This window comes from Canis aureus, unplaced genomic scaffold (assembly GCF_053574225.1).
Source record: "Canis aureus isolate CA01 unplaced genomic scaffold, VMU_Caureus_v.1.0 ptg000163l_RagTag, whole genome shotgun sequence".
Lineage (NCBI taxonomy): Eukaryota > Metazoa > Chordata > Mammalia > Carnivora > Canidae > Canis > Canis aureus.
This window is the reverse complement of record NW_027554461.1, coordinates 284431-304083: the sequence shown is the minus strand read 5'-3', so window position 1 is coordinate 304083 and position 19653 is coordinate 284431. Positions and strand designations below refer to the sequence as shown.

Below are 19653 nucleotides of genomic sequence, written 5' to 3'. Positions count from 1 at the left end.
TAATCTTTTACAATTTCTGATCTTCAGAAATGTTTTCCTTTGACAGGAAGTTCCAAGGAAAAGCTTCAGGTGAGATTAAGTCCTAATACTTCCATTTAAAATTTCTCACCTTAGGGGCACCCGGGTGGCTCAGTTGATTGAGTGTCCAACTTTTGGTTTTGGCTCAGGATGATCTCAAGGTCGTAAGACGGAACCCCACATTAGGCTCCATGCTCAGGGTGGAGTTTGCTTGGGTTCCTCTCTCTCCCCCTGTCCCTCCCCTTTCCCATGACCCTCTCTCTCCCTTTAAAATAAATACGTCTTTTAACTTTTACAAAATAAAATAAAATCTCTCATCTTAGGAGTGCCTGGCTGGCTCAGTCAGTAGACCATGTGTCCTAAAACGTCAAGCCCCACGTTGGGTGGAGAGATTACACTTAACAATGAAAGCTTTAAAACCGGGATCCCTGGATGGCACAGCAGTTGGGCGCCTGCCTCTGGCCCAGGGCGCGATCCCGGAGACCCGGGATCGAGTCCCACATCGGGCTCCCGGTGCATGGAGCCTGCTTCTCCCTCTGCCTGTGTCTCTGCCTCTCTCTCTCTCTCTGTGACTATCATAAATAAATAAATAACTAAAAAGAAAAGAAAGCTTTGAAACCTAAATACATAAAATTTCTCATCTCGTTCATACTGGGCAACATGAAATCTTTTTAAGATTGAAAAGATCCTGAGTAGACTATGTCTGCTACGTAACCGGTGTTCAGGTTCTGTTTGAGAAATAAATGGACTGAAGAATAAATACATTTGGAGAGTTCAATAGTTTTTAAAGATTTATCTATTTCTTTGAGAAAGAGAGAATACATGAGTGCGGTGAAGGGCAGAGGGAGAGGGAAACAATCTCAAGCAGCCTCCCCATTGAACATTGAGCCTGACGGGGGGCTCAACCCCACAATCCTAAGAGCATGACCAGAGCCAATATCAAGAGTCTGATGCTCAACAAACAGCCACCAAGGCACCAGTTATATTTGCTACTTTTTTTCAGAAGAGGGAAACAACAAAAGTTCTATAAGCTATCACGGTATCATTTGTATTTTTTATTTTCATGAGGATTTAACTAAAATAAAATTTTATTGTTATTTACTTATTGCTTGTTATAAAGCTGCACATAACAAAATCATATGTATATATTTAACGTATGCATAATAAAATCTACAATACAGATAAAAATATTCCCCTGAGTTCTGAAGAGGCTAAAGGTTGTCAGAAAATACCAATCCTCGCCCATCAATTTTTTTTTTTAATAGAAAGAGGGGCACCTGGGTAACTCAGTCAGTTAGGCATCTGCCTTTGGCTCAAGTCATGAACCTCGGGGTCCTGGGATCGAGTCCTACATCATCAGGCTCCCTGCTCCACGGGGTTTCTGCTTGTCCCCCTGCCCCTCCCTGCTGCTCATGTGCCTGATTTCTCCCTCTCAAATGAATCAATGAAACCTCTTAAAAGTAAATAAATAGAAATTCTTTTTGCCTACACAAGATTCATATTCTTGCTGTTCTCCTGGATTACTTCATTGATAATAAAACTTTGTTGGAATTTTTATATACCTTTTCCTGTAGAAATCAGACTTTTTTTTTAAGAAACAAGAAAAATTCACTTACAATCCAAATGTTTCAAGATAACTAATTTTATATTTTTCACATCTTTTTGGCCAACACAAAACCATTGTCTGCTTATGTGTTTGTATCATCAAACCATTTTTCCCCTCATTTAATGATCCACTAAAGTACAGCTTTGCATGTTAATGTGTATCAATTATCTCTGCCACATTCAGTGGTCACATAGTAGTCCAGCCTATGGATACACTGCCACTTATTTATAAAGGCCATTAAATGAGTTCTTAATATACCGCTATTGTAAATAGTGCTGAGAAAAGCATATAGTATATTGTTTATCTTTAATTATTTACTAAAGATATTTTAAATTAATAAAATTCATGGGTAAAAGGAATACATATTTTTCAATTGGGACTTAACCACCGAACTATCTGAAAAGTCAAAAACAACTTTAACCAGGAGTATGAGTACCATCATTCCTTATCTTCACAAAGCCTGCAGATGGAAAATGGGATTTTACTCCTTTTTTATTTTAGATTTTTTTTTTGACACAGAGAGAGCACCAGCAGAGGGGAGGGGCTGAAGGAGAAGCAGATTCCCCACTGAGCAGGGAGCCTCACCAGGGGCTGAATCCCAGGACCCAGAGATCATGACCCTGAGAGGAAGTCAGAAGCAGCCAACTGACTGGGCCACCCAGAGACCCCCTATTTCATTCCTTTAATACCTTCCCTGTAAAACATATTCTTTTGTATCTGATACACATATGTTGTAAATATTTTGCAAGGACATTCTCTTTTATTTTATTAATATTATTTTCTGATATACAGAGAGTTTTAATTTTTTATGTGGCTGAATCAACCTCCAGAACTCTTGCTTTTATTTTATTATTATTATTTTTTAAGATTTTCTTTATTTGTGAGAGACACAGGGGGAGAGAGGGAGGCAGAGCACAGGCAGAGGGAGAAGCAGGTTCCATGTAGGGAGCCCGACGTGGGACTCGATCCTAGGTCTCCAGAATCAGGCCCTGGGCTGAAGGCAGCGCTATACCGCTGAGCCACCTGGGCTGCCCGAACTCTTGCTTTTAAAGTCATTCTTAAGAATGGTCTTGGTCAACATAAAAAATGGGCATAGAAGCGTTCATGTTTTCTTCTCTTGTACTGTATTTTGCATATTTAACATTTTTAATCTGTATTCCATCTGGAACTTATTTTTATGAGATAAAATTCTAGCTAGTTTTCTCCAAATAGCAGATATGTCATCAACATTATGAATGATTCACCTTTTCCTACTAATATGAAATGTCACCAGCATCAAGTTACAAAGTCTTAACATATACTTAGGTGTTTGGCATTTTCTTATCTGTTCCATTCATTTATCTGTCTTTTCAGCTGTTAGTCAACGAAAAATTTGAAGAAATTTAAGGTACATTTTAATAACTGGAAGGTATTCTATAAAATTTTTTTTTTAAGTTTTCATTTTAGTTCCAGTTTGTTAACATACACCGTTGTATTAAGTTCAGGTGTACAGGGCAGCCCCAGTGGCGCAGCGGTTTAGCGCCGCCTGCAGCCCGGGGCGTGATCCTGGAGACCCTGGATCCAGTCCCATGTCAGGCTCTCTGTATGATGCCTGCTTCTCCCTCTCCCTCTGCCTGTGTCTCTGCCTCTCTCTCTCTGTCTCTATGAATAAATAAATAAAATCTTACAAAAAAAAAGTTCAGGTGTACAATATAGTGATTGCAAAATTTTTCTTAATTTTATCACAATGAAAAGAACAGAGACCGCACGTATAATAAGCTCAGAATTTCTAAAACCATAACGTTTCTATTGCGTCATGGAATACTGATAAACACGGGAAGAGTACACATTTTCAGAAAAATGAGACTTCCTATTCACAGTCAGAACCATCTACCCATTTCCAAATCTCCTTCCAAGGTCCCTCAGTAAATAATATAGGTACAAACTGTACACAGATAGAAGTCAGATACTGCCCTGTATCCAAAGTAATTCTGGGAATTACTTCTCTCAGCATGCACTCTTTAATAACATTGGTACAGGATGTCCATTAAAAACAAACTACTACATATACGTAATTTCATTTCTTTTTTTAAGATTTTAGTTATTCTGAGACACAGACAGAGAGGCAGAGACATAGGCAGAGGGAGACACAGGCTCCGTGCCAGGAACCCGACTGGGGTTCCCAGGACCCAGGATCACAACCTGAAACAAAGGCAGATGCTCACCCACTCAGCCACCCAGGCGTCCCCTTAATTTCCTTTCTACTACTGTTGAAAATCCGTTAAATCACATCAAAACTGTCTGTAAAGCGCTCCCTACGGAGATACGAAGGGGTCCAAAGGCAGCTGAAGACGTTTTGTTGCTCAGTGGGCCGGAGTAGACCCCAGGTAAGGTTCCACGACCTAGGTACGTGCTGCGGGGCCACCAGAAGAAAGACGGCCAAGCGCCCTGGGTGGTCACCCAGGGCTCAGCTCTCCAGACTCAGGCCAGCAAGGTGAGTGCCTCTCCCCGACCTCCTTGCCTCCTCCCCGCCAGCTGCAAAGTCCCTATCACCTGTTCCTCTGGTCTCCCAGCAACAGAATCCCCTGCCACTTTTGCTTTGTGGATCTTTCTGAGACCTGTCTGGGATGTGGTACCCAGGGCCCAGGTTGGTGAGTTTGGTACCACTCAGATGCCGCGGGCTGGGCGGCCCTCCGCCGCCCGATCTTGAAGCCCAAGGGCAGCTCGCCCCTCTTACCCGTGAAGCTAAACATGGTCTTCATCGCAAAGCTTTCAGGCTTCAGACACAGGTTTTTGCCGCCTCTACAGCTCAACACTTAGTGCTGGAGATAAGCCAAGCCGGCCTCGCGGCAACGTCCCAGCAACTGAGCACCGGGGTCCAAAATCTCTCTCCGCAGAACAAATGTACCCCGGCAATGCAGCTAAACACAAATGCGCCTGCGCACCTCAGAAACTGGCGTCACTCGCCTGCTCACAAGGAGCCCATGGCCAAGAGTGCCCAAAGCGCATGTGCCAGGAGGCCCAAGCCTCTCAAATCTCCGCGGCCCCTTGAGCTGGGCTGGCTTCCCCTCAAACGTTGCCGGGATGGCTGAGCATTATGGGACATTTGCAAAAGACTCTGGGGTGTGGAAAAGCAGTCTTCCGGGCCCCTGAGTGGCTCAGTGGTTGAGCGTATGCTTTCAGCTCAAGTCCTGATCCTGGATTTTGGGATCAAGTCCCGCACAAGACTCCCCCGCAGGGACACTGCTTCTCCCTCTCCCTGAGTTTCTCATGAATAAATAAATGAAATCTCAAGGAAAAAAAAAAAACGTAGTATTTACATACGACTAGGGCTAGAGTGCATGAAAGCACGTTCCCCCAGAATACTTCCCTAACGAATGCTCTCCCTCAGTTTATTCCTCTTCCACATCCCTCGGGACCCCTGTCAGTCTCCATGGAATGCAGCGGATGCAGCCAACAGAAAACTGTTCTCATGGTCAGACTTGGCAATGTGTATCATCAAGTGCAAGCTCACAAGGGGAGAACAATTCACATTCCCTAGATGAAATGAAAACCCGTTTCTGCATGCCTCCTAATCCTCCCATTTGGCCCAGCCTTACCTTTACATTTTCTTTATTTTTAGTTTTTGCTGCTATTCCCCAATTGAACCTTTAATCAATCCAAGATTTAGTTTGCAGTGTGGTGCAACATTTAAGTTTTGTTTTTTTGTTTTGTTTTTTTGTTTTTTTTTCTGAGAGAGAGAGAGGTACAGAGGGTGAGGGAGAGAGACGGAGGAACAGGAGCTAAAATCAACAAACACGAAAAATAAAAATAAACAGAGGCTTAACCAACTGAGCCACACAGGCTCCCGCGCCCCAACATTTAAGAACTCTTTAAAAAAATAGCTATTTGCTTCTAAATAACCCATCTTTTCTCACCTAGCTTAAAATGCCACTTTATCATAAATTCTGTTATGGTTTTCTTTTTCTGGGTTTTACACTGGATTCAATTGACCAGTTGCCTTGTATCAATCAGTACTCTAGTATTTTAACTGCTTTATACATATGCTTTAGTATCCAATGCAGGTCCATAGTTCCCCTTCTTAATCTTCTCCTTCAGTATTCTCTTGGCGATATTTACCTCTATGCTACTGGAGATATATTTTTAATCACTATGCCAAATTTAAAGAATTCATGGAGAGAATTTGTAATTAGGTTAAGAGAATTAATGTTAACAGAATCAATCTCCCTGAATCAGTGTATTTAGATGTATGTTATGTCTTTGTGCCTAAGTCTTATTTGACATCCCTCCTTAGCTTCCAGGAGGTTTTTTTTTCCCTTATGTAAATCCTGCATACACTTCGTGATGTATTTATATCCTGGCTTTTTCTTTTTTCTAATGAAGTGATATATTTTCTGATTATAACTTCTAAGTGGTCACTCTTTTGATATCTGTATATTTATTTGGTAATGAGAATAAAGCACATTTTAAACTACATGCTTGTTAACAAAAGTTGGCAGTTTCTCGTAGATACTCAGCGAAGGCACGAATTGGATGGGAAAGATTTCACCAGAAAGATATACATCGAAGAATGGTATGATGTGGTTGAAAAAAAAATCAAGTAAAATGCAAACAGGATAGGCTGTTCATATTTATGTGTATGTGATACACACACACACACACACACACACAGAGGCTGTATACGAATGTCTACAGAAACTCCTTTGAATGTGGTGGTAATTGATCCATTAATTAATTACAACTGGACTACAGGCGATATTCTGGGTGAGGCAGATAGAAAAAAGCAGGAGCAAACCCATGACAACAGCTAATACAAAACTAGCTACCCCTAAACTCACCAGATTCCTATTACATTTGTTAATGATTTTAAGGATTAACCAAAGTAGGAGCTGCCCCTGACTGGCTTAGTTGATAGAATATGCAACTCTTGGTCTTGGGGTTGGGAGTTTAAGCCTCCTGTTGGGACTATAGCCTGCTTAGAAAAGGGAGGGGGTGGGGGCTTAGTCAGGCATCTGCCTTCAGCTCAGATCAGGATCTGAGGGTCCTGGGATCAAGCCCCATATCAGGCTACCTGGTCTGTGGGGAAACTGCCTCTCCCTCTCCCTTTGTTGCTCCTTATCCTTGTTTTTTCTCTCTCTGTCAAATAGATCTCTCTCTCTCTCTCTCTGTCAAATAGATCAGTAAAATCTTTTAAAAAAAAAAAGAAAGAAAGAAATTGACCAACAAAACCTAACAGAAGCCACTGTTGGCACAAGATGCACCAGCAAAATTGGGAAGTTTGGTGTCTGTTTTTACAGCAAGACAAACGCATAGATAGAAGTGTAGGCACTTATTTCAGAGGCCATTTAATGCCATTTTGTGCATGTAGGTCGCATGATTTGACAAGAAGTAGTTTGGAATGAGCAACCTAGAAACTAAGGGGGTCTGCATCTTCAGAAACTGCTGCTGGAATGAGCTACAGAACTCTGGAGACCACTAGGGTCCCTTCTGAGAGGGTGGCTAGTTCCAGGGCAGATCATGTTCATTGGTGGAGGAGCAATGAACAAAAACAAAGGAACAACAACAAGAAACCATTTCTTGGCCCTATTCAGCTTAGCTAGACCAAATGGTATTGGTGCGTGTGAATGATTGCAACTATGAGCATCAAGCATTTGTCTCTTACAGGTGCCAGCTAGAAAATTATCTTTTGTCCCCTTAGAATTCCCCAGGGTGACTTATGAGACCAGTAGAGGCTCTGTGTAGTGACAATTGACTAGAAGACTGACATTTCCTAACGCAACCTCCGATGAGAGGCAACGGCATTACTAGGCTATAAGGAGACAGGAACTCCACACCAGGACTCCAGGTAAGTTGAACAATTTGGTTGACTGTAGTGTTTTTGTATAGATCAGAGATACTCAAAGAGTATATGGTAGTCCAACTCTGAGCTTCTTTGTTCCTTGGTCGAATGCTAGGTGGATCCCCCAAAGACTTTCTCACAATCACCTGAAACCTAAGATTTCCAATTCCCAGACTTCTGTGGAAAACCATTTCGGATCTAGAACAGACATCCTCTAGAAAGTTCCTGATTAGAACTCCCATCCCCATGAGTCTCATGTATGTCCTGGTTCAACTTTGCTGCATACTCATTTGGTAGTTATACCAATGAAAATAACAAAGTGTTAGAGTAATGTATCTTTTATGATGAAAAGCAACTGAGATATGAATGCTTTACCAAATCCCTTAGCTCAGGTTTTCCAATTCTACTTCAGGGCTGTCATGTCTCCTCCTTTTAAGAGTTGCCAAGAAATTCACCACACACTTTCCATAGGGGCACCTGGCTGGCTCAGTCCATTAAAAGGCTTCGTTAAGGGAATCCCTGGGTGGCTCAGCGGTTTAGTACCTGCCTTTGGCACAGGGCGAGATCCTGGAGTCCCGGGATCGAGTCCCACGTCAGGCTCCCTGCATGGAGCCTGCTTCTCTCTCTGCCTGTGTCTCTGCCTCTCTCTCTCTCCTCTGTGTCTTTCATGAATAAATAAATAAGATCTTATAAAAATAAGGCTTCTTTAGCTCAGGTCAGGATTCAGGGGCCTTGGGGTTGCCCTGCCTCCAGCTCTCTGCTCAGCAGGGAGTCTACTTCTCCCCCTTCCTCTGTCTCCACCCCCATTTGTGTTCTCTCACACTCAAATAAATAAAAATCTTTTAAAAACAACCAACAGTTTTTCATAACTGTTTATTCATTCCTTTGGATATCTCTTCCCTTGCAGTCCACTCTATCTACCGAGGAAAACTGAATTTATGTCGTAATTAAACTATGATGAGAATTTGAGGGCTCCAGTGTGTTGAGGATGATCTGGGCCATAGTCTACTAAAAATCCCTGACCTGGGAGAACCACCTCAAAGGGACCACAAAATTAAATCAGAAACGTGTACTGAAAACCTGTATTCTGGCATTGTGGGAGTCAGTGAGGGAACAACAAACATGACATTGCGGTGTTCATGGAGTAGAGGCGAGTTTAATGCCACATTTAGGGTGAGCACAAAGGGCCTACGGAGTCATGTAAAAATAAGGGTAGTGACTCAGGGATGGATGCACAGGAAGAAGCAATATCAAAGCTAAAACTTAACGAGTAGGGGTTAGCCAGTGAGAGGGAGAGAAGCACATTCCAAAAAGAAGGGATAGTGTATCAGTGAGGATCCAAACAAGAGACAAACCACTTAGTAATTTCAACAGGGAACGTTTAATATAAAAAATGATGAACTATAACAGGAGATCAACTATAAAGATGAGAAAAGAAATCCAAATACCCTAAGGTGCAAGATTACCCAAGAAAGGTTACCCAAATGGGTAAATCCCAAGGCTGGGATTCAGGTCTCATTGAAGGAGATGTCGGAACTGCAGTCAGAGTTGCCCGGCCAAAGCTAGTCCGTGCTACAAAGCATGCAAACAGGAACTACCCTTCAGGAGTGCAGGGAGTCCTGTCTGATAAATGGATGTATAGGGAGGGTCAGGGAACAATGAGCCCACCGACAAGCAGAGCAGTGCAAGGCCTCCAGTGTATCATATGCACATGCAGAAGGATGCAACAAACCCCGTAGGGATACAGCAGAGTTAAGACTAAGGACTGGATGCAGAGAGTGTGTAGGGTGTCAACAGCATTTGCTAGGGGCATGGTATCCATTTTAGAAAGGTCACTGGCTGAGGCCCGGACTGCATGCTCTGGAGTGCACAGCTGGGAAGAGTACTTCTGATGCTGGTGAAGCGGGGTTAGCAAGGGAGGAAGAGAAAGGAAGGAGATAGGAAGAAGAGAAGAAGAAGGAAAGGAGGAGGAGAAGGAGACAGAGAACACAAAGACGATGAAGATGAAGATGAAAGAAGACGAAGAAGAAGAAGAAGGGAAGCAAACCGGAACATGGGCCAGGGCCAGTGCTCAATCTCCAGGCTAACAGGAACAACCCTCTGGGACACAAATGAGTTGAGGTTGGTAATTGGATGCGCAGAGGAAGTCAGACATACAGGACTCAAACTTCTCTGCCATCCATCGTGCTTCAATCACACCTTCTTTAGCAACTTTGGACCCCCCCTCCCAAGTTACCTCTTCTGTGGTACTGTCTTCAGACTTCTCTGTCCCACCTTCTCATTACTATCTCATCATCATTTAGTAATTCTTTATATTTACTTCCACTGTTTAAAATACTATGTCATATCTGTCTTCCGATTGGACCCAGACTAATATAGAGGCCAGGGAGTTGCACTCTTTGGATTTGTCTTCTAGAGGATCTACCATAGAGAGCACAGTTGAACTGCAGCTCAAAATGTAGACAGCTGCTACATTTTCATATCCACCGTAGCACTCACACCAAGGCCTTGTGTCTCTGCTAGGCTGTGTCCAGCCAATGACTTAGCACAGAAGGAATACAAGTCATTTCTGTCTCCCGTAGGACCCCTCTACAGGCAAGCTTCTGATGGGGACTCAAGATCAGAAAACCCCGAGGGCCTGTGCTCTGATTCTCCAACAGGGGCTTGCCCTGAGATCCACGGTACAACTTTTCCCCACCACTGACACCATGAATAGCATAGGGTCTACTGGATCCTGCGACCAAAGCAGTGAGGACTCCTAAGCACAGCCTGCACCTGCTGCACAATTCATCTGCTCTGAGACCACTGAAGTCTTGCATTCCTTAGTTTCACCAAGGTGTATGGATGAAACGAGTACTCAATGTAGGACAAGGTTTCCCAACCTTGTACCATGGACATGGTGGATTGTTGTGGAGGCCTCTCTTGGGTATGTTTACCAGCACTCCTGACATCGACCCACTAGATGCCAGCAACATCCTCAGTTGTGAGGATCGGAAATGTCTCCAGACGAATCTATTGTTAGCAGTGTCTATAGCTAATAATACTGCATTGTATACTTAAACTTTGCTAAGAGGGTAGAGCTTATGTTAAGTGTTCTTACCAATTAATTAATTAATTAATTAATGAGACCAGGAAGAGACTTTGGGAGGTGATGGGTAGGACTATGGCTTTAAGGCATTGATGATTTCACAGAGGTCTATACTTATCCACAAACTCACTGAATTCGATACATTAAGTATGTACAGCTTTTGACATGTCAAAAAACAGGTCTCCAGACACTGCCAAATGCTCCCTGAGGAGCAGAATTCTTCTCCCACCACCCCACCCCCAACGCATTGAGAATTAGTGGCGTAAAATATGCTACCTCCAGAACCCAAAGAGGTCTCCCAGTTTCTGTCTTTGTGAAAAGGTATTCAAAATGTGGCAATTTTTCTTTCACTCCTGCGAGAATATCCTGGCATGCCCACTGGATGCCTCAAAACTTCACGGATATGTCAATTCATGCCGTCTTACCAAGGGCCCAAAGCGTTATAGCCTCTTACTGATCCTCATGTCAAATTAGCATGGTGTCAATATGATAGGCCAATGAGATATTCTGGGGATGTTCAAATGGTCTAGCTCCATGAGTTAATAAAACGCTGAGGCAAATTAAATGAATGAACACTTTGCCTATACTCTATGAATATGAACTATTTCTGATTCACTAGCGGACTAGAAAAGAATGCATTTGCCAAATCAGTGGTGACACATACCATGTACCTGATGTCTTATCAATCTGTTCTGGAAGCAATAAGAGGCGCACAATAACTATGACTGGAATTACTCTTTGTTTAAGTTGACAGTAACTACAGATATTTGCCACAATCTATCCTGTCTCTGAATGGGCCAGACTAGTGAATCAAGCAGAAATGTGATAGAGCTCACCAGCCTTTCATCCTTTAGCACTATCCCACTGCACCTCTGCTAGGATGCAGGGTTGTTTTTGGTATACCCTACCAAATGAAGGCTTGGAGACAGTTTCAGAGGTTTCTGCTTGGACTCTCTAAATTTTTTTTTCTCAGTTATATTTCCTTATTCAGGAGAGACACAGAAAGAAAGGCAGAGACATAGGCAGAGGGAGAAGCAGGCTCCCTGCTGGGAGCCCTATGTGGGGCTCAATTCCCAGACTCTGGCATCAAGCTCTGAGCTAAAAAAGAAAAAACTCACAATTTCAACAAGAAACACTTTTAGCTACTGTAAAATCATACAGAAAAAAAAAAAACTATTGCAAATGACATCAATCTATATTACAAAGGATTCTGAATTATACTATACAATGTTCTTCACCATGTCCTGTCAGAGTAATTGTTTTCTACCTAACCGATCACATGCTGACATTTTTCACTATACTTATAAATACTCTTCTTATTAAGTTAAACTTTCCGCCTTGAGAAATTGTTACCACTCTCGACCAAATACTAAGATTCACAAAAAAAAACCTTACCTTTTAGCGTAGTCAACTGCATTTATATTTGCTTTTTCTACTAAAAATGCCACCATTTTCTCTTTTTTTTCATTTATAGCAAGTAAAAGCGGTGTGAGGCCATCCTGTAGGAGTGCAAACAAAATTTATAATTTACAAAATTACATATTTGGATAATGAATCGTAAAAATTCTGAACGATCCTGTAACTTAAACATGTAACATAGAAAGTAAATAAAATTAGCCCTTTCGTTCTCAGCCCTCCATGGTTTCACCAGCTGCTCCTTCTTTTTAAAATACTGCTTTCTCACGGAGCGTGGGTGGCTCAGTTGGTCAAGCATCTGCCTTCAGCTCATCAGCTCAGGTCATGATCCCAGGGTCTCAGGATGGAGTCCCACCTTGGGCTCCCTCTGCAGCAAAGAGTTAGCTTCTCCCTCTCCTTCTGCCCCTCCCCTCCACTCGTACTCTCTCTCCTGCTTGCTCACTCTCTGTCTCTCTCAAAAACATAAAGTCTTTTTAAAAACTAAAATAAAAATAATAAAATAGACCTCCTCTTCCTCTTCAACAGATTACCTGCAGTCATTCCACAAACTCGCTTCAAACATTGCCTGGCTCCAAGAATCTTTGCTTCTCTCACAATATATATCATGGTATACCCTAGTTATTTTCTTCTGCACCATCTAAACCAAAAGATTCTAGAGGGGAGGGGTTATTTTTTATCTCTGTATCTCCACTCTCTAAAACACAGTAGTAAATATTTAAAGTATCGTTACTGATTTTAATGGATATCTCCGGAGTAGTGTTTCTTCAATTATATTCCAAAGAACACATGATTTGCAAGAGATACTGTCCCCCAAAAGAAAGATTCAATGATCATCTATGTTTGTGAAACATTACAAAACTGCACTATACATCTAGCACAAATGAACCCCATTTACATTTGCTTATCCCCATTTGACAATTCCTTCTTTTGTAGCAAACATTAATACTTGAGAAACAAGAGTTCCCAGGGATATAGTTTTAAGAACTTTCCAATAAAGGTAAGGGTTTTCTCCAGGTTGTACAAACTTGCTGGATTCTCATCTATCAATGGTATGGGGATCCCAGATGTCAACATAAAACACTCCAGCTCCAAATGAGTCACTAAGGAGATGGACTCTGAATGAAAAGAGCTAGGTTTCAGGGCAGCTGGGTTGTGCAGGCAGTTGAGGGACGCTTGGTTTTGTCTCAGGTGTGATCTCAGGGTCGTGGGATCCAGCCCCACATTGGATTCGGGGCTCCCCTGGCACTGAGCACCAAGTCTGTTTAAGACACTCTCTCTCCCTCTCCCTCTCCACCTCCCCCACCCCCACAAGCCTGTGCATGTGTGTGCTGTCTCTCTAAAATGCATAAAGAAACCTTTTAAAAATTAAAAAGAAAAGTAAATAAATAAAAATAAAAGAAAGAAGCTTCAAATGAATTTTGACCACTTAATACTAAATAATCTTTGGTTAAGGTGGGCCCACAATGAGATGAGCACTCGGTGTTATTCTTTATGTGGGCAAATTGAACTCCAATAAAAAATTGTGGGTTTTTTTGTTTAAAATAAAAAATAAGAACAATAAAATATTAAAAATAAATAACTAAATAAATAGTCCTTGGACTTTCTCCTATTATACCATGATAAAGTTTTTTCTTAACTGTTAGAAAGCTCAGTATGAGATTTTTCTCATTTTTACCCTTTTATTCAAATTCAGTTCCATATAACATACTATTAGTTTCAGAGGTAGAAGTCAGTGGTTCCTCAGTCTTATGTAACACCCAGGACTCATTCCATCATGTGCCCTCCTTAATGTCCATCACCCAGTTATCCCATCCTTCCACTCCACCCCTCCAGTGACCTTCAGTTTGGCTCCTATGATTAAGAGTCTCTTAGGCTTTGTCTCCCTCAGTCTCTCTGGTTTAAGTTTTTCTCTTCTTCCCCTTCTCCTCTGTCTTGTTTCTTAAGTTCCACATATGAATGAGATCATATGATAATTGTCTTTCTCTGACTGACTCAGGGTATTACGCTAAGTGAAATATGTCAATGAGATTTTATTCTCAACTATACTCATTCTGAGAACCTAATGCACATCTACTTCTAAAAAAACCGGTTTGTATTCTAGTTTCTATTATCATTGCTATTTTTGATTATTTATAATTTAGACTAAGTGTAAATCAGAAATAAAAATGTCATGACTTACCAATAAAAATTCTAATACTAGATGAGCACTGGGTGTTTACATGTTGGGAAACTGAGATTAAGTAAAAACTATTAATCACAAATTCTAATACTGCTTTATACGGATTATTTTTAGTATAATAAAAGCTACTATATAAATTGCGTATTTAGGGAATAATACCAAGGAGAAAGAGAATACTGTCTGGAATATGCATAATCTATCCAAGCAGAACCAGGATTAACCTCACATGGCTTACAGATATTCCAAAAGGTACATGATTACTGTACATATATAGAAAAAATGTTTGTAAAAAAAACGACTTTCATTCCTAACTTAGAAAATTCATCCCGAGGCACCTGGGTGACTCAGAGGGTGAACATCATGATCCCAGGGTCCTGGGATCGAGCCCATATCAGGGTCCCCATAGAGAACCTGCTTCCCCCTGTGCCTAGCTCTCTGCCTCTCTCTGTGTGTCTCTCATCAATTACTGAATAAAGTAATGAAAAAAATAAGGTGACAAAGAAACAGAAAATTCAATCCCAATCCTAAGAAATTAACATAAAATACAAAATATATATTATAAATTAATATGGAGTGTCTTGAAAATCTTGAAATCTTTGTCAACATATACCATAAAACAGTAATTGTAAACTCAACGGTTATGGAGGCAAAGCAGGTGACACGAGTCAGTGAAGAACCTAGGCGGGGACACGAGCAAACTGGAGACACACGCCTCCTATAAAGGGACAGCCTCTGCACAGCATACCAAACAGCAGCATGGGCTCAAGGTACCAGAAGTGATCTGTAAGAAAAGCTCAAAATCCAGAGTTCTACATGCGTGCCATAATTTTAAGTGTTAGCTCAACTGACAGTGGAAACTAAATACATCCAGGGGCTACATTTAGTCTATAGCCTACTTGTGTTTTTCTATTTGCTGTGACTGTTTCCAATGGCCGTGCGTAAAACAAATACTTGGACATCAAACCTTTCCTAAAGCATCAGGATCATGTTTTACCAACAAATTAGGCCCCACCTTCTAAGGAAAATTGCTGTGAAGACTCATTAACACCTACTGTCAGAATTTTCCAATGCTTGTTTCAACTACAATCTATTTGTATTTACTTCCCTCACATTGCTAACCGAACAGACAGGAGTTCAGAGGAATGCTGAAGCAAAGTTATTAAAACAATTACCATCTATATTGTCACTAACTACATGCTGAATGTTTAACACAGTAGTGATTATGCACTATGCCAGGGCCCTATGAATTTGAAAGACATCCTAAGATAGTCTATCGTACAGCTTCAACTAAAAAAGAAGGTTCACGGATTTCTACTGCTGCAATTGGGAAAACCCTGCTTGTAATAATCAGAATGTTAGCAAAACACGTAAAATCTTTAAAGGGTCAGACTCTACTTATTAAAAGACTACTCATAAAGACTTCCCATCTGGGTGCCGGTGAATGACTGATAGTTGGAAGAAAAGGTAATTATTTTTCAAGCCAACGAGATGACCAATAATTTTCATCTGTAATTCTCAAAGAGATACAGACAGATGAAAGGCTAATGTTGGAGAGAGTGGAAGGAAGTAGCCAGTATCCAACTTCAGTTAAATCTCTTCCAGAGATTTAATATTTTTACATCTCTAAATTTGTATATGTATACCTACCCATTCAGTAGTTGTTAGCCAAGAGTTGTAACAGAATCTCAAAACCCTATTTCCAAATTTCTGCGTACACACGTTATTGGATTCACTCCATCGAAATCTTCACGGGACAGTTTAGGCTTGTAAATTCTTTTAAATTCCCTAGTTGACTGTGATTCACCAGCACAAGTCTAGCTGAGAACTAGTACAGTACACAACCATGCCAGTCTCCCCTTTCACCTATGTGGCCAATTCTCCCTATCACTTGAGGATTCAGCCAAAAACAGAAATGAGTCACTTATCAAACCTGCATTCAATTTCCATGGCTAGAGGTAGAACAAGGTCTAGTAAACTCAAAATGCAACTTGATTCCATTATTTACACACTCCTTACTTCCTTCCCATCAAGACATTCTAGATTTGCAAGCAGAGTTTAGACTCGTATCTAAGTGGCTATAGCTGCAAAATACTATACTGTGTTCTTTCCTCTGCTTGTCCACTTTTTGTTTTTTTTTTAAGATTTCTATTTATTTATTCATGAGAGTCTGAGAGAGAGAGAGAGACAGGCAGAGACATAGGCAGAGGGAGAAGCAGGCTCCTCCATTCAAGGAGTGCCATGTGGGACTCGATTCGGGAGACCATGGGATCATGCCCTGAGCCGAAGGCATATGCTCAATCACTGAGCCACACAGGCGTCCCTTTTCGTGCCCATTCAACCACCAGTTTACTGCCAATCTGATGTCCTTAGAGTCCTCCTAGAATTGATCTCTATATAAGTTTACAACACACTCACGGGTTCGTAAAGTAAGAATTATTATCCCTGAAAATTGAAGACTCCTTACCTAAACATAAACACTGAAGAAAAACAAACACAATCCAAAAACCTTGTCTTGATATTTCCCCTCACTTGCCAAATGTCTAAATCGCTCTGCATGTTCCTGACTGCTTTCTCCTTTTCCCCTCTTTTGTCCCTCTTAAGTCAAGGCTGATAAAAGATAAACTCCGACCGTGTTAATAAATCACTTTTTGATCAAATAGGAACTTCTCAACAGCAGCAAGATTTGATATTGTAAAATACACTTGTTTTCTGTTTTAAGTCAAAGCCTATTTCCAAGGCAAATTTTGCTTTCCTCTGTTGTTTGACACTAAATAAGAAACAAACTGGGTGAGAAAACATTTTTGAAAATAAAGTTTCAGAACACATTCTGTGTTCTCATAAATATTTGCCATAAATACATAAAAGAAACTTGCCTTCTCTAATGCTTCTTTAGAGGTATCATTATTTAGGGGCAACTGAGTGGCTCAGTCCGTTGAGCATCTGACTCTTGGTCTTAACTCAGGTGATGATCAGAGTTATAAGATCCAGCGCTGCGACAGACTCAGCGCAAAGTCTACTTCAGATTCTTACTCTCTTTCTTTTCCCTCTGCCCCCACAACATCCCCTGCTTGTACATGCTCGCTCACTTCCCCCAAAAAAATAAAATCTCACGGCTGAGTAATACTCCATTGCGGACATATACCACAGATTACTCAACAATTAGAAACAATAAATACCCACCATCTGCTTCAACATGGATGCAACTGGAGGGTATTATGCTGAGTGAAGTAAGGCAATCGGAGAAGGACAAACATTACATGGTCTCATTCATACGGGGAATAGAAAAGAGTGAAAGGGAATAAAGGGGAAAGCAGAGAAAACGAGTGGGAAATATCAGTGAGGGGGACAGAACATGAGAGACTCCTAACTCTGGGAACCAAACAAGGGATGGTGGAAAGGGAGGTGGGTGGGGGGTTGGGGTGACTGGGTGACGGGCACCAAGGGGGGGGCACTTGACGGGATGAGCACTGGGTGCTGTGCTCTTTGTTGGCAAACTGAACCCCAACTAAAAAAATTTTTAAAAAGAAAAAACTAAAAGATAAAATAAAATAAGTACATAAACCCCAGAGTGTGAGGTGAAAAAATAAATAAATAAAAAAGCTTAATTAAAAAAAGGAAGGCAGGAAGGAAGAAGTATTATGGTAAGCCTGGGGGGCTCAGTGGGTGAAGCATCTCTCTCTGGTTATGGTCACGATCCCACTCCTGACATCAAGCCCCGTGCATCAGGCTACCTGGCTCAGTGGGAAGGCCTCTTCTTCCCCTACCTCTGCTCTTTCCTCCCTACTCATGTTTGCTCTCTCTCATATAAATACAATCTTCAAAAATAAAAAGTGTTGTTATTTAAAGCAAAAGCTTAGACAGTTATTTCAAAATATTTTCATCCAGGAAATGCTTGAGCTTCCAAATATGAAAAATCGACCCTATCTATGGCACACAACAGTGTTTCTGCAAGGGCAGTGACTGAATGTAATGCACGTCAAAGAAAGCACAGGGAGACTGGCAAGTGTGGTCATCACCAGCTCCCCATGCACACCTACCACCCTACTGAGGAACTACATAGGCTGAGCAGGAGCTACTCTCTGGAATGGGAGGCCTCACCGTGGTACATGGCTGGCAGAGTGGCTACCAGCACAAGCAGATACCACCTGTAGGATGTCATGACCTGATCCCCCTGCTCTCATCTTCTGAACCTTAGGGCCTAGAGTGCCCAAGGCCTATTACAACCTGCTGCTTTCTCCTCCCATTTACATTCACCCAAGCTACTCCTCTGGGTCACGGTCTCCTACTCATCCCCAGAAGCATCCATTTCCTAAGCCCCTGCACACCTTTCGGCCTCCATCATCACCACACTCCCCTCTAGGCCTTCAATCCTTTGTGGGCTCTGAGGGTACCATCTACTCCCAGGCACAAAGGGGAAGATTTTCTTTCTGGGGTGGAAAGGTTGCTAGCAGACAAAATGTTGCCTTTCTACAGGCATTACTTTTCTCTTTCCCTGCCCCTGCCTTAGTTTTCCAGTTGTTTCCAGGATGACAGGACCTGCTGTATAAAATTCAGTGCCGATGTCTTCATATATATATGTACATATACAAAGAAAACTTTTGCAGCTATTTTTATTTACTTATTTATTTATTTATTTATAATGTAAAATACGTTGTAAAAAAAAAAAGTTGACCTGTACCTTGTTTCTGATCTCCATATTTACTTTCTTTAAAAGTAGTTTCTGTGCTATTGTGACATTGTCCCCTAATGCTGCATAATGGAGAGCAGTGTTGCCCTTGATGTCTTTTAGATCAGGATTAGCACCATGTTTCAGCAGAATATCTACACATGCCTCATCTTGGGATTGTACAGCCTGTGAGCATTACAACAAGAAACAGAATGTAAATTCTGGGAACTGAAAGGAAACATGCCACAAGTTTCACCAATGAGTTATGTTTAAATGCAACAAATGTTCATTCCAAGGACTTCAATCCAATCCATCTCAGGCAGATATACCTGTCACCACGCACCTTCAGTAGAGCGGTCGTGTTTTCAACATCACGGAGGTTTAGCTGGCATTTCCGATCTACCAGGAGCTTCACCATATCTTCATGGCCATTGGCACAGGCCAAGTGGAGACAACTCCTGTGAGTGTGAAAGGGCTTGTCAGGATTACAGTGTACCTTTTCAAAAATTGCTAATCAATTCATAGAATTGTAAATGTTAAATACTGCTTATTCTCATGACTCCAAAACAAAGAATTAGTTTACTTCAGACTTCTCTGTCCCACCTTCTCATTACTACCTCATCATCATTTAGTAATTTTTTATATTTACTTCCACTGTTTAAAATACTATGTCATATCTGTCTTCCGATTGGACCCAGACTAATATAGAGGCCAGGGAGTTGCACTCTTTGGATTTGTCTTCTAGAGGATCTACCATAGAGAGCACAGTTGAACTGCAGCTCAAAATGTAGACAGCTGCTACATTTTCATATCCACCGTAGCACTCACACCAAGGCCTTGTGTCTCTGCTAGGCTGTGTCCA

At 41.5% G+C, this 19653-nt stretch overlaps 1 protein-coding gene across 13 annotated transcripts in view; it reads right to left on the bottom strand.

Annotated features, from left to right (window-relative positions):
• LOC144309681 (ankyrin repeat domain-containing protein 26-like) overlaps nucleotides 1-19287 on the bottom strand; it is a 157200-nt gene extending 137913 nt beyond the window's left edge. For 9 of the 13 annotated variants that reach the window (XM_077890769.1, XM_077890780.1, XM_077890770.1 and 6 more), the window contains exons 1-3: nucleotides 19135-19286; nucleotides 18804-18977; nucleotides 11926-12029 (exon numbers count right to left, since the gene is read on the bottom strand). In XM_077890769.1, coding sequence (XP_077746895.1) covers nucleotides 11926-12029; nucleotides 18804-18977; nucleotides 19135-19209 — 353 coding nt within the window. In that variant the 5' untranslated portion in view covers nucleotides 19210-19286. Of the gene's footprint in view, nucleotides 1-11925; nucleotides 12030-18803; nucleotides 18978-19134 lie in introns of all 13 variants that reach the window. The other 4 variants (XM_077890777.1, XM_077890781.1, XM_077890778.1 and 1 more) reach the window with 1 other exon arrangement.
• Nucleotides 19288-19653: the final 366 nt, after the last annotated feature.